The sequence below is a fragment of the Lampetra planeri genome, chromosome 4 (genome assembly GCF_965212315.1).
Source record: "Lampetra planeri chromosome 4, kcLamPlan1.2.h2, whole genome shotgun sequence".
Classification (NCBI taxonomy): Eukaryota; Metazoa; Chordata; class Hyperoartia; order Petromyzontiformes; family Petromyzontidae; genus Lampetra; species Lampetra planeri.
In genome coordinates, this window is record NC_136110.1 from 27467431 (window position 1) to 27480278 (window position 12848).

Sequence of the window (12848 nt, forward strand, 5' to 3'; positions counted from 1 at the left end):
TCAGCAAAACACGTCTCGGTGTTAGACCCAAGTTCAGCTGCTATTATTTTCATTTTTTTTTAACATATGCGGTGCGTGATGAGACAGCGTTGGCCTTGCCCGTCATCCAACAAGTTGCGCTTCATTACCCGATGGCATTGGAGGTGAATGCGACCTTACCTTCGACCCCTTCTCAATTTCAATTCTTCACTCCTTTCATTAGTGTACCGCGGGGCAAGGCCTGTAAGCGAGCACCTGCGAAGACCAGCAATACACACGAGGGCTACATTATTCATCACCACTTGTGTCAAATTTGTCTTCCGAGTGATGTTTGAAGCACTGCAGCAGTTACTTTTTTTTAGGCGAAGCCTGTGACTAATATGTGTACCAGTTAGATATCAATTACGAATGACTTAAGTTCCATTTCCTACTGGTATGGTGCATGTTTTTTTTTAATATAAGAACAATTGCTTATCAAAAGTGCAGAGACACAAAATATCAAGCGGCCAACAACAAACAGCAATTGCAGTAATCTGTGTATGTCCAGATATTATATCGACTGGGTTGTTGGGAAAGGTCGTGTATAGTGATAATGATCGTGCCACAACTCACCATACACATGTACTTATGTGTAAATATCGAGTACGGAGTTGAGTTGTGACTTAGAATTATTCCTATATTATTGTGTGTGACCGAGTCGACTAGGCACGTATATTTGCGCTCGTATTTATTATTTCTGTACGATGTACTTGCCCGCTTGCTATGTTTGCTCTTGTCCACGAGCATGAAGACACACACACACACACCAGACTTTTCGTCAGCAAATTTCACTTGACGCACATCAAACCGAGGAAGTGGCACGACCTTTTTGCGCCGCACTGAAACACGACGCCTCGACATTCGCGGCGTCTCATTATAATTAACAGCAATTAATGACAGCGGAGGTCAATTAACCTTGAATGGGGCGGCGGGGGGGGGGGGCGTGTGGTGGTGGTGCTGTCTCCCCCATCCCATCTCTTGACTTTTGATTGTCATTGCTCCTTGCCCCGTGCGTGTCCTTTCGGGCGACGGCGGCGGCGGCGGTGCAGGAGGCTCGACTCGAACGTGCTCATCTGCGACTGCGAGCTGCTCTGGCTCATGGAGCTGCTGCGCGAGTACGCGTACCACGGCGCCACGCAGGCGGCCGCCACCTGCGAGTTCCCGCGCCGCCTGCAGGGACGCTCGCTCGCCTCCATCACTGCTGAGGAGCTCAACTGCGCCGGCCCCCACCACGGTGTGGAATGTCGCCCCCCCCCCACCTCGTTCCCCCCCCCACACCCCCTCGTCCCCCGCCACCCCCCTCGCCCTCCCCCTTTGTCTCCCCCACCCCTCGCCCCCCCCACCCCCTCCCACATGTCCCCCCCCCCTCGACCCCCCCACCCCCCCTCGTCCCCCCCACCCCCCTTTCCCCTCCCCCCTCATCCCCCCCCACCCCGTCCCCCATGTCCCCCCCCCCTCGTCCCCACCCCCCTCGCCCCCCCCCCCACTCCATCCCCCATGTCCCCCCCCTCGTCCCCCCACCCCCCCTCATCCCCCACCCCCCCTCGTCCCCCCCATCCCCCCTCGTCCCCCCCCCACCCCGTCCCCCATGCCCCCCCCCTCGTTCCCCCACCCCCCTCATCCCCCCACCCCTCCCCATCCACCCCCCACCCCCCCTCATCCCCCCCATCCCCCCTCGTCCCCCCCCACCCCCCCTCATCCCCCCCCACCCCGTCCCCAATGTCCGCTCCCCATCCGCCCCCCCCCCCCCACGTGGGAATTTTGCTTCGAGCAAATCCTGCTCATCCTTGACACGTGCATTCGTCTTCTGCCAGTCCCTAGGTGTTTTGATACATTGGGGCACGGCCTATTTGCTTAATCGATATCTCCTCGTAGTGCTTTTCCACTTCTCTCTGCCCGTCGCTGCGTCTTTCAACTGGGACATCTTTCATACCGCCCAGTGTTTGATGTTTGACGTCCGGTCGAATCGCGGTCTTCCCTCTTACCCAGTGTTCACCTCCGTCACCATTCCCGTGTAGCCGGTCACCATTCATTCTGGTCACATGTCTAAAATGTCGCAGTTTCCTGTACGGTATCAGACACACCGCAGCTTTGATTCTTTATCTACATATTATTATGTGCGGAGCTTCCTCGCTCCAGTTGCATGCTCTTTATACGAACATATTAAGAATTCTCCAGAAGGCTTTCAATTCCAAAGGCAGCGATTCGTCTGTCTTCTTATTCTTCACACGTCTGTTACAAGGGGGAGATACTTTTCATGGAATTCAGCTGGTAGTGGAGAACAGCCCGAGAGGATGTCACAACACTTATTGTTACCTCTGGTTTATGACGGGAAAAAAATGTTGTACGTCAATGTTGAGAAATGTGTCACCTCTTCACTCTCTCTGCTCTGCACATATAAGCTTGCTATTGGGTTGTGCAATGAGGATGGTGCTGAGGTTTCCTTTTTCATTTTGGTCCCAGTACAATGCAATGTGAATGAATAATTATGTAATGGCTAAGTTACTTCTCAAAATATACACGCGTAGAATTAAATGTCTTAAATGTATCGGCAGGTAAGTTAAGCTAATAAATATAGGTGAAATGTAATTTGGAAAGCGATTTTCAATACCAATGGAATAAAAAAACAACTTCCAGTCTAAATTAACTGATGATTCTATAAACATTTATTATCATTATTATAATAAAAATCTCAAGTGGCTTTTCCCCTGTCAAAGTGTATAGCACACTGCGTCCGTGTATGTTTGTGAATCTGTTCCCTCTCAGAACGTCCACGGATCACATCTGAGCCTCAGAATGTCGACGTCACTCTGGGCAACGTCGTCTATTTCACCTGCCGAGCGGAAGGAAACCCCAAACCCGACATCATCTGGCTCCACAACAAGTCAGTGTCCACGCGACTCCGTGCACCCCCTTTTCTATGTACCTCCCCCCTTCCCCCGTGCAGATGTCGCAGTTCCATGCAGGCAGCTATGAATAACCTTGTGCAGACAGACACGGGCCGGTAACGTTTTCCATGTGTGCGTTGTGCACGAGTGCATTCTTGGCAGAGAACTTCTTTTTACTGACACAACTTTGTGAGCAATAGATGGAGGTTGGTGTGGGGGGGGTAAGAATGGCAGGGCCAAAACCTAACTGGAAGGTCACATTGCATTGGTTGGTAGCAGTATTAGCGAAACTATTCAAAGGATTTATAGTGCTTTGTTCAAGCCATTATCTAGGTCCATTATCTTAAATACCCGCGGATATATTTATGGCTATTATTATATGAGAACAAAGAGGCTTTCCATTAAATCTGGTGCACGCCCCCTTTCCAACAGCATGTTTTAGAAAAAATTTAAACGTTTCCATCGTTTCATCTTCTTTGATGGAAGAAGAAAAAAAAACTTGAAAGCAACGTTTCATCAGTTTTCAAGTCTGGTACAAAAAAGAATGCACAATGCTAACCAAATTAATATTTCAAAACGCTTATTACAATTCATGTATTCCCTCTAATTAAAAACCTCGCTTAAGTTATTTACTTTTAAATTAGATTTACTGAAAACGAGGTATTCGGAACACATAGAAGTGCAACGCTGCATGGTGCACTGAAACATTAATGCCTGCACTGTGCACCGGCCATTGATTATGAGCACGGGTATTGTCCAGGAATTACCCACATGTACAGCGTGCAGTGCCTACTGCCGTGACCATCGTCGTCATCATGATTTATTTACACGGTGCCTACCATGCACTACATCTCGTGGCACCAAAATAAAATGTGTAGTTGAGATCATTACAAAGGGACTGATTGCCAACTAAATGTGACGTTCAAAAACAATGTGGCATGGACAATATGCACAACAAACGTCCTTTCCCCGCACCTCCGACTAGCATGGTTGGCTACATACAGTGCGAAATAAGTTCGGCACACGTACGACAAATGAAAATAGGAAAAGTTAGAAAATTCAGCAGTGCTTGAGATGGCTCTCCTTATTGTCCACTTCAATGAAGTTGTGCATACTGCAGGCATATTTTGTGACAGCCGTCCCATCCTCCCCTACCCTCCCCCATCCCCCACATTCCACTCACCCCACTTAAAAACCTCTTGGCCTGAATGAGCAGCTCGCACGCGTCGATCAAACTTGCGATGGACTTTTCTCCGGCGTGCTCTCTCTCCTTTGGCTGCCACTTTCGCTCTTAATCTGGGCCACCGGTTGTCATCGCTTTTCCCAAAAAACGTTTCGAACGAGCCCACTGATCATATCTATTTGATAAAAGAGCCCGGTATGGAGCACGAGTGGCAGCGGGGGAAGGAGGAGGGAGGGAGGGGGGGGCACAGATGTTTCCGTGGACGACAAGCCCGAGGCCAGGTTTCCCTACGGGGCAGGGGAAGGTGGTCGGGCTCACTGCCCTGCTATTCACATAGGAGGCAACGTGTGTGAAACGTGGTATTTTTAGGAGGGGGGTGGGGGGCGTTGGATAATGTACCCAAACATAACTGCAAAATAAAGTAGCACGCACGGTGCCGAGTGAGCCTGTCGTTATTGCGAGTCACCTGGGGCAGTGACTACCTCGTGTCCATCCATGGACTGGTATGCCAAAAGTCCATCCCCTCCACCCCCTCCCGTCCACTATTTTTTTTTATTATCGTTGAATATTAAACGTCCCCTAACGCCCGCTGCCTTAGCTTGAACGAAAATAGCAAACCATTCTTGGAAAATAGCTGTTAACTTGTGGAAGGAGACACCCTCTGCGCACAGTTATTTGCTGGAGGCAATTTTGGCTAAGGCACAAAAGGAAAAAAAAAACACCGTACGTTAGAATTTAAAACTGTGACAGCTGCCGCGGGTCTTTGTTCAAAAGTTTAGAAATTGCATTACATTCAAGGGTGGCACTGTCTGCATACATAATTAAAAGTATTGGGATGGTCCAACAATAACTCCATACGCGCCTTGATCGAGCATATTATGCAATGTTGTGACACACCATTATCCAATAGGAGGCTACTTAGCCCTTCATTAGTATATTCCATTACATGGTAGGTATGCATGCCACAGCCAGCACCACCTTACTCAAGTAATGTTTTGATTTATTTTACCAGGTAAGGCCCACTGAGCTACGTAGCTCTTTTACAGAAGCGACCTGGCCACAAATGATAGCTCAACCAAGTGTTTTATCGTGTGGAAATCTACAGCACCCAAATAACTCCCTGAAGGGCTTTCATGTCCTACAAGGGAAGTGCGATCCATGGATTGAGGACGGCTGCTATAGAGGCGCTCGCTAATGTGAAACGGCGAGGACACTTTCTTAGCCTTTACCCTCGTTTTCTTTTTTGCCGTGGCTGAGCAGTGATGAGATCGACATGTCTATGGAACGGATGAATCTGCTGGAAGACGGCACCCTCATGATAAAGGACACCCAGGAGTCGGATCAGGGAGTGTACCAGTGCATGGCCAAGAACCTTGCAGGGGAGGTGAAGACTCAGGAGGTGCTGTTGCGATACTTCGGTGTAGCCGGTGAGGGTCTGCGCCAAGTGTAAAATGCGTGTGTGGTTTGTTTTCTTTTTCCCCCTGCGCAAGTGCATTCATGCAATTGTGAGTGAATCTACGGGCATCTGGAGTTTCCCTGACAATTCATCGATGGAGTCGATTAATTGCCTAAACATTGCAATCGACTAATTTCACGTGGTTCATTACTTGGGCGCCGCTTAAGCAAACAAACAAATAATCCTGTCTCTCGGAGATTGAGAAACCCCCGAATTGCCACGCCCAGGGTGTGATGTGGGCTGATGTGGGCTGACGATGCCACCAATTCCTGTCCCATAAACCTCCTTTCCAGCAGTGCACATGGGGACAGGTGAGACTCTTCGTGATGACTATTTTCATGTTATCCGTTTCGTTGAGTAATGGAAATGATAATCGGTAGTCACTGAATTAATTTTTTTTTGTAGATAACCAATCCAAAATTACATCTTTTACCTGCTGCTATGAATCCATACGAAAGAAGACGACCAAATTCCGCAAATAATAGCATTGCCTAGCTCTAAACTATAGACTGTATGAAACAAAGAATCAGATAGGATCCTTGCCATCCAATGTACATGCAATAAAATAGTTCTTGGTCATGTGTTTGAAAACAGGCTCAATCACCAGCGAGTAACTCTTCAAATTTGCCAAGATTATTTGGGCAGGACAAGCAAAGGGGAGGGCATGGGTAGCAGCAGTTACCCAACCGTATTCTTCTTCCTTCGTATGGTGGTTAGTTGATGAACAACGTTTGCTACGTTCGTGTGGAGGTTAGCGAGTGAGCCAATGGACATCTTCAGGAGTGGCTCGACTGCCGGTGAACAATGCAAGCAGGCAGCGACATTGCTTTGCGGTCTATAGCTTGAGACCGGTGACCACATTTTCACTCCTGTGGGGCTATTCTCAAATGTCCATTCGTTTAGGAAATAGCCACATTCCGGTTTAATACAGACCATTGCTTTTGGGATATATTGAGAAGGGGGAGGTTCATCCGTGGAGGTTTGCGATTCACACATTCGTGATGGATGCTGGGCATCGTCCCCAGGTTTTTTTCTCCACTCTACATCAGGATTTTGCACGCGGCCTCTCTGAGACCTCGCGCTCAATCCAAATGTGGGTTGCAGAACCAGCGGTGGCAGGCGCTCCTTGGCACCATCCCCCGCGGTAGTCAGCCCGGCCCGACCTGAAACTAAACAAAACTTTTTTGTATATTACCAGGTAAGGCTTACTGAGCCTGTATTGCTCTTTTTCAGAAGCGACCTGGCCAAAAATGACAGTTCAACAAAGCGGCTTATCACGTGCAAATCTAGTACAGCCAAATACTCTGAACGAGCAAACTGATTCTAAATGTGGAGAGAATAACCGGAGGACCCGGAGAATAATCCACACCACCACGGGGAGAGAAACATGCAAACTCCAAATATACAGCAGGTGTCAGGGTTCGGATCGAACCCACGACCTCCTGCGTACCCGGCGAGGCATTTCACATCTCGTCAGACCGCGGCGCCCAAAACGAAACGAGGGTCGTGTCTTGTGTGGGCGCAGCGCGACCCAGCTTCGTCATCCAGCCCCAAAACACGGAGGTGCTGGTCGGTGAGAGCGTGACGCTGGAGTGCAGCGCGACGGGGCACCCGCAGCCTCGCATCACGTGGACGCGCGGGGACGGCGGCCTGCTGCCCTCCGACCCGCGCTTCGCCATCACGCCCTCGGGGGGGCTGTTCATCGAGAGCGTGGCAGAGGCCGACGGCGGGCAGTACACGTGCCACGCCGACAACAACCAGGACGCCATTCAGTCCACGGCTTTCATCATCGTGCAGGGTAACGAGGGGCATGGCGAGCCGCGGGTCTTCTTCTGGCTGTCGCCTGATGATGCTGGTTGTAATCACCAGCGAGACGTCGTACTCGGATTGCGAATGTCGTGGGTTTACTCTCCAGCACATCGGTGTGCTGAACTTGTAAGCAATTGCCATGTTTTGTTTATTCTTTGGTTCTTTCGGTAAAGTCACATATAAAGATAAAATAATAAATGAAATACTAGCATACGACGTTTCGATTGCAACACAAGCAATCATCATCAGGTATAAATGAAATAGAAACACAAATCTAGTATACTTAGAAATGGAATGTAATACAACAGAGAGTCGGATAACATAACAGTCAACACCCTACCTGGTTGATTACGTTCTTCCTGAGAATGCTAAATTTGAGAGAGAGATAAAACACAGAACCAGAGACATATAGACAGACCTATAAGCAGACAGATATCACAGAGATACATAGAGAGATAACTAATTGGCTGTAGTGGGTTTAATGACACATTTATATATACTCGATCTCACCCGAAACACCTCTGTTTTGGATGTTATTGGTTGCAAAAGCCTACGTGTTTAACCACGCAGCTTTTCTCCATGGAGAATGTTCATGAAGGGCGAATGTCACCTTTTGCAAACCTTTTCTGCTGGACAAATGTGAAAAAGAGCCTTATAGCTCATTGGATTCCTCGAGTATAAATACATTTTCTGGTTCTGACAATACTTGCGATATCTCAGGCATGTGACGATGTAATTATTCTGCAAAAGTATTGCAAGACCACTCTTGCCAATGACATCTTATATTCCAGCAGAATTTGTTTAGCAAGCCTCACTCTGCGTATTAGATCCAGAAGGTCAAAACCAGTCCGGAGTTTTTAAACAAGTGCTGCTTGATTAGATCTGTTTTTAAAGCCAATCGGCTGATGGACTAAAACTTACTTTCATGAATATGAGAGATGGATTAGAGTTCAGCTTGTTATACATGAGTTGTCATGCGTGTTCATTGTATTACACATACCAGTGTAAGCAATGCTATTGGTTGCCTTGCAAACGTTTTGCAATCCTAAGTCCACATGTACACCCATGCACAATGCTCCGTACAATTTGTGCATCTTAATTTCGTGGGCGATTCAGGGATTTTGTTCCACTTGAGTGTGGCACGTTGTGAATATGGTGATGATAATGATTGATAATGATGTATGTATGTAAGTTGAACTTCTTTCGCTCAATACCGTGCTACTCGGAGGTGCGGCAGGGGAAGAACAAACAAACTAAACACGTAAAGAAGTGAGTTTTCAATCTCTGATGATAATGATTGATAATGACGATGATGACGATAATGATGATGATGATTGTGATTGCTATGTGCAGCTGCCCCCGAGTTCACCGTGACTCCTCAGAACCAGCAGGTGGTGGAGGGGCACACCGTGGACTTCCACTGCGAGGCCGAGGGAAGGCCTCGGCCTGTCCTGGCCTGGACCCGAGCAGGTGCCCATCCACATCGCTCGCTCGGAGGGGGCGTCACGGCGGGCGCGATGTTAACTACCTCGCCTGGTATACAGGCGGTCGTGAGTTCGACCCCGACTCTGACGCCTGTATAATTTGGAGTTTGCGTGTTCTCCCCGTGGTCGCGTGGATTTTTCTCCGGGTCCTCCGGGTTTTTCATTCCACATTTAGAATGAACATGCAGTTAGAGTATTTGGCTGCTATATACATTTCCATGTAAGAATCCACTTTGTTGACCTATCATTTTTGGCCAGGTCGTTTCTGAAAAACAAGTGAATGCCTCATTGGGTTTCACCTGGTAAGATAAAACATAGTTTAGTTGTATTTGTATATTTGATTGAAGTGATTTGTTTATCTTTCCTATACTTTGCACTCCTGTTCTAATTATTTGTCGTTGGCACATTCTGACCCGCCCCCACGGGGCATCCAGTATGAACAAATATTCTGATGATTAGTGGAGGCCCTTCCACCAGCAGAGGCGCACGAGCAATCCGAGGAGGGCTGCCCCCTTCTAACCTTTGTTACCGAAACGAAGGGGGGGGGGGGGATAAGCGAAAGGCAACCACCGAGGTGGACGCTAGCTGGTGTCGGCCGAACGAACGTGACGCGCCGCTCGTCTTCACAGGGGGCCCTCTGCCCAACGACCGGCGCCATGCGGTGCTGGCGTCCGGCTCCCTGCGCATCTCGCGCGTCGGCCTGCACGACCAGGGCCAGTACGAGTGCCAGGCGGTGAACGTGGTGGGCGTGAAGCGCCACGCCGTGCAGCTCACCGTGCAGCAGAGAGGTGGGGCCTCGCGTGGCTGACACAACCCCCCACCCCTCCTACAAACACATCCCATGCCCCCCCCCCACACACCCACTGGGTTGTGCTCTGCCTGGTGGCCATGGTAGGGATCCTTCGTCTGTGGCTTGACATCTTTCGCTGGTTTGTAGCCATAATGCGTTTGTCGATTTTGGTGGTGAGATGTTAACTACCTCGCCTGGTAGACGGGAGGTCGTTGGCTTCGATCCCTGACTCCTGTATATTTGGAGTTTACATGTCCTCCCCGTGGTCGCGTGGATTTTTCTCCGGGTCCTCCGGTTTTTCCCTCCACATTTATAAACATGCTGTTAGAGTATTTGGCTGCGAAACATTTCCACATGAATAACCGTTGCACTACCATTTGTGGCCAGGTCACTTCTTAAAAAGCGCTTTTCATACAGTCTTGTTTAAATAATATTCATTGTTTACACATGTGGCAATGGGGGAAGAGCGTTGGCGCATTGGTTAGCGCACTGACTGTGGACCAAGTGACCCAAGTCCGATTCATGGCCATGGCTAACATCGGTCGTGAGTGGTATCTGATGAACAGGTCCTGGGCTACCCATTTTCACTAACCTGTACGGGACCAGAATGGTGAAGCATGGTCGTACAACCACCGATGACTTCGCCTCTTGGGGAGGTCTTTGTCCAGCAATGTCTTGACAAAGGCCAGCAGATGTTTTTTTATATATGTGTGGAAAATTGTAACCATGCATCATTATAATTTTACTTTGCAAATAAGAAAAAAAATACGAATTTGGTATGCATAACATGTGTCGTGTACTAATTCAGAGACACTAGTAGCAAGCGTTATCTCTCTTGTTTATTTCGGCTTTAACAGCCATAGGGGGATAACTCCATGCCAGGTCTGGACATCCAACATGTTTCCAGACCCACAGGTTGAAGAGGCGAAGACCACGATGACAGCAGCATGACGAGTTCTATTCCCGATAGCAGCAGCCCCGACTGGGAGTCGGAGCTCGCCTTTTATTCTCCCCAGCGTGGCCAGGCTCCGCCCTCGGCCACGCCCCCTTCTGGATCCCCCAGAAGGTTCTGGGCTTGGCCCACGGGTCCAACTGGTAGAACGGGCTGCTACCCCCAATCCCATTGTCTACTAATCTCCCAGCGCCACGCTCTACAGTGACTCATTCAATGTCACTACACATGCATTAAGTATTTTCGTCTTATCACTTGGTGTGCCTCTGAGGTGCATATTCATCATCATTTGCCTCCTTTGACTTGAGTTGGATGGAGCGCTGGTAACACCAAAAAGCTCCGTCTGAAAATCTGAATATTAACCATGCGATATCATCCTGTCCGAAGGGCATTACCATGTACGCCACACACGCACCGCACCACAGCGGTTTGTTTTCGAGTCTTCCTTGACAGCCAGCTCCTCTGGGGGGTGGGGTGGGGGGGGTACCATCGAGGTGTGGAGGTGTAGGGGTCAGGGCAGGCCTCGGTCTTACCAAGGGGGCTTAACAACACACCCACTCGCACGTATGCCAATGTTGATTCTGTCAACATTGTTTATTTCGGGCATTTGTTTTTTTTTGTCGACAAAAGCGGCTTCATTTCGAGTCCAGTCTTAGTTATTCAATGTTGGTGTGAGAGGTGTGAAACTTCCCTTCCCAGCTATTATGATCAGGGTGGCCAATCCATGACCGCGGTACAATAAAAAAAAAATGTTTACTTACCTCCATAAGCAATTAACACGTTTGGTTTTCTTCACTTCACTCGATGTATGTATGTATGTATGTTATATGTATGTTGAACTTCTTCCGCACTGTACGTAGCCAACTGACTACAAGCTGCAGTGCTAATCAACACGTGAAGCACTGCAGTTTGTAGTCAGTCGTGCGTTTTGTCTTCGGTGGGCAGCGGTATTCATCGTCACGCTTTGATGATAATTATAATTGTTTTCACTCCACTCAGTCGTCGTTTGCTAAAACAGAATAAATGCACTCGGTTTGCTGTATTTCTCGTCACCCATTTCGTTGACGTGATCGACGCCGGCATGCGCGCTCGTCTTAGCGAGCCGCTCGTCTTAGCGAGCCGCTCGTCTTAGCGAGCCGCTCGTCGCAGCGAGCCGCTCGTCGCAGCGAGCCGCTCGTCGCAGCGAGCCGCTCGTCGCAGCGAGCCGCTCGTCGCAGCGAGCCGCTCGTCGCAGCGAGCCGCTCGTCGCAGCGAGCCGCTCGTCGCAGCGAGCCGCTCGTCGCAGCGAGCCGCTCGTCGCAGCGAGCCGCTCGTCGCAGCGAGCCGCTCGTCGCAGCGAGCCGCTCGTCGCAGCGAGCCGCTCGTCGCAGCGAGCCGCTCGTCGCAGCGAGCCGCTCGTCGCAGCGAGCCGCTCGTCGCAGCGAGCCGCTCGTCGCAGCGAGCCGCTCGTCGCAGCGAGCCGCTCGTCGCAGCGAGCCGCTCGCCATGAATGCTCGCCGTGAATGCTCGCGTGTGTTGCAGTCACCCCGGTGTTCACCACCTCCCCCACGGACGTGGCCTCGGTGGCCGGCAGAGACGTGCAGATCCTGTGCAGCGCCCAGGGGGAGCCCACGCCGATCATCACGTGGAGCAAAGTAAAATCGTCGTCACCCGCAACCGCCGGCACTTTCCGCTCGGAGATATTAACCCCCCGCTGTTGGTTTCGTCGCAAGACGGATGCGATAACGGTTGAACGTTGGGGGCGTCTGTCGCTGCTTTACGCGCCGCCACGGTGGCGTCACGGTCAGCACGGTGGGCTTGCAATCCGGTTCGATGCGTGGCAGTTGAAACGACGGGGCAAGTTTCTTCAATCTCCCTGCCCCCCGTCCACCCCCAGCAATATAAAATGGGGTACACCACCACCACGGTGTTTATTGGCAGATCGCGTGTGGTGGGGTTAAGTGTGGGTACTGCTTCCTGGCGAAATATGAACGAGAAGGTGGAAATACCCTCGAGAGTGGCTAGGGCTTCCTTTCGTGAAGACCCTTCAGCCGGCAGTGTCATGAGCAAAACATTTCAGGGCTGCGCCTGTACCTTCCCCACTGACCAACGACTGCTCTTCTTGCTGGTCTGCGTACACTGCTGTACAACATCTCCTCTGCCGTGCGGTCGTGTACTAAGCCGGGTTTTTACAGTGTATGCGTGTTGAACTTCTTTTGCACCCCACGTAGCCAACCGTGCTAATCGGAGGTGCGGGGGAAGGACAAACAAAACACGACGCTTTAAAGC

At 50.2% G+C, this 12848-nt stretch overlaps 1 protein-coding gene across 2 annotated transcripts in view; it reads left to right on the forward strand.

Annotated features, from left to right (window-relative positions):
* The window catches only part of LOC144717891 (peroxidasin homolog), a 66894-nt gene that overhangs the window by 32062 nt on the left and 21984 nt on the right, over positions 1 to 12848 (forward strand). For both annotated transcript variants that reach the window (XM_078593648.1, XM_078593649.1), the window contains 7 exons: positions 1068 to 1252; positions 2785 to 2902; positions 5350 to 5516; positions 7071 to 7343; positions 8708 to 8824; positions 9468 to 9626; positions 12102 to 12214. In XM_078593648.1, coding sequence (XP_078449774.1) covers positions 1068 to 1252; positions 2785 to 2902; positions 5350 to 5516; positions 7071 to 7343; positions 8708 to 8824; positions 9468 to 9626; positions 12102 to 12214 — 1132 coding nt within the window. The remainder of the gene's footprint in view (positions 1 to 1067; positions 1253 to 2784; positions 2903 to 5349; positions 5517 to 7070; positions 7344 to 8707; positions 8825 to 9467; positions 9627 to 12101; positions 12215 to 12848) is intronic.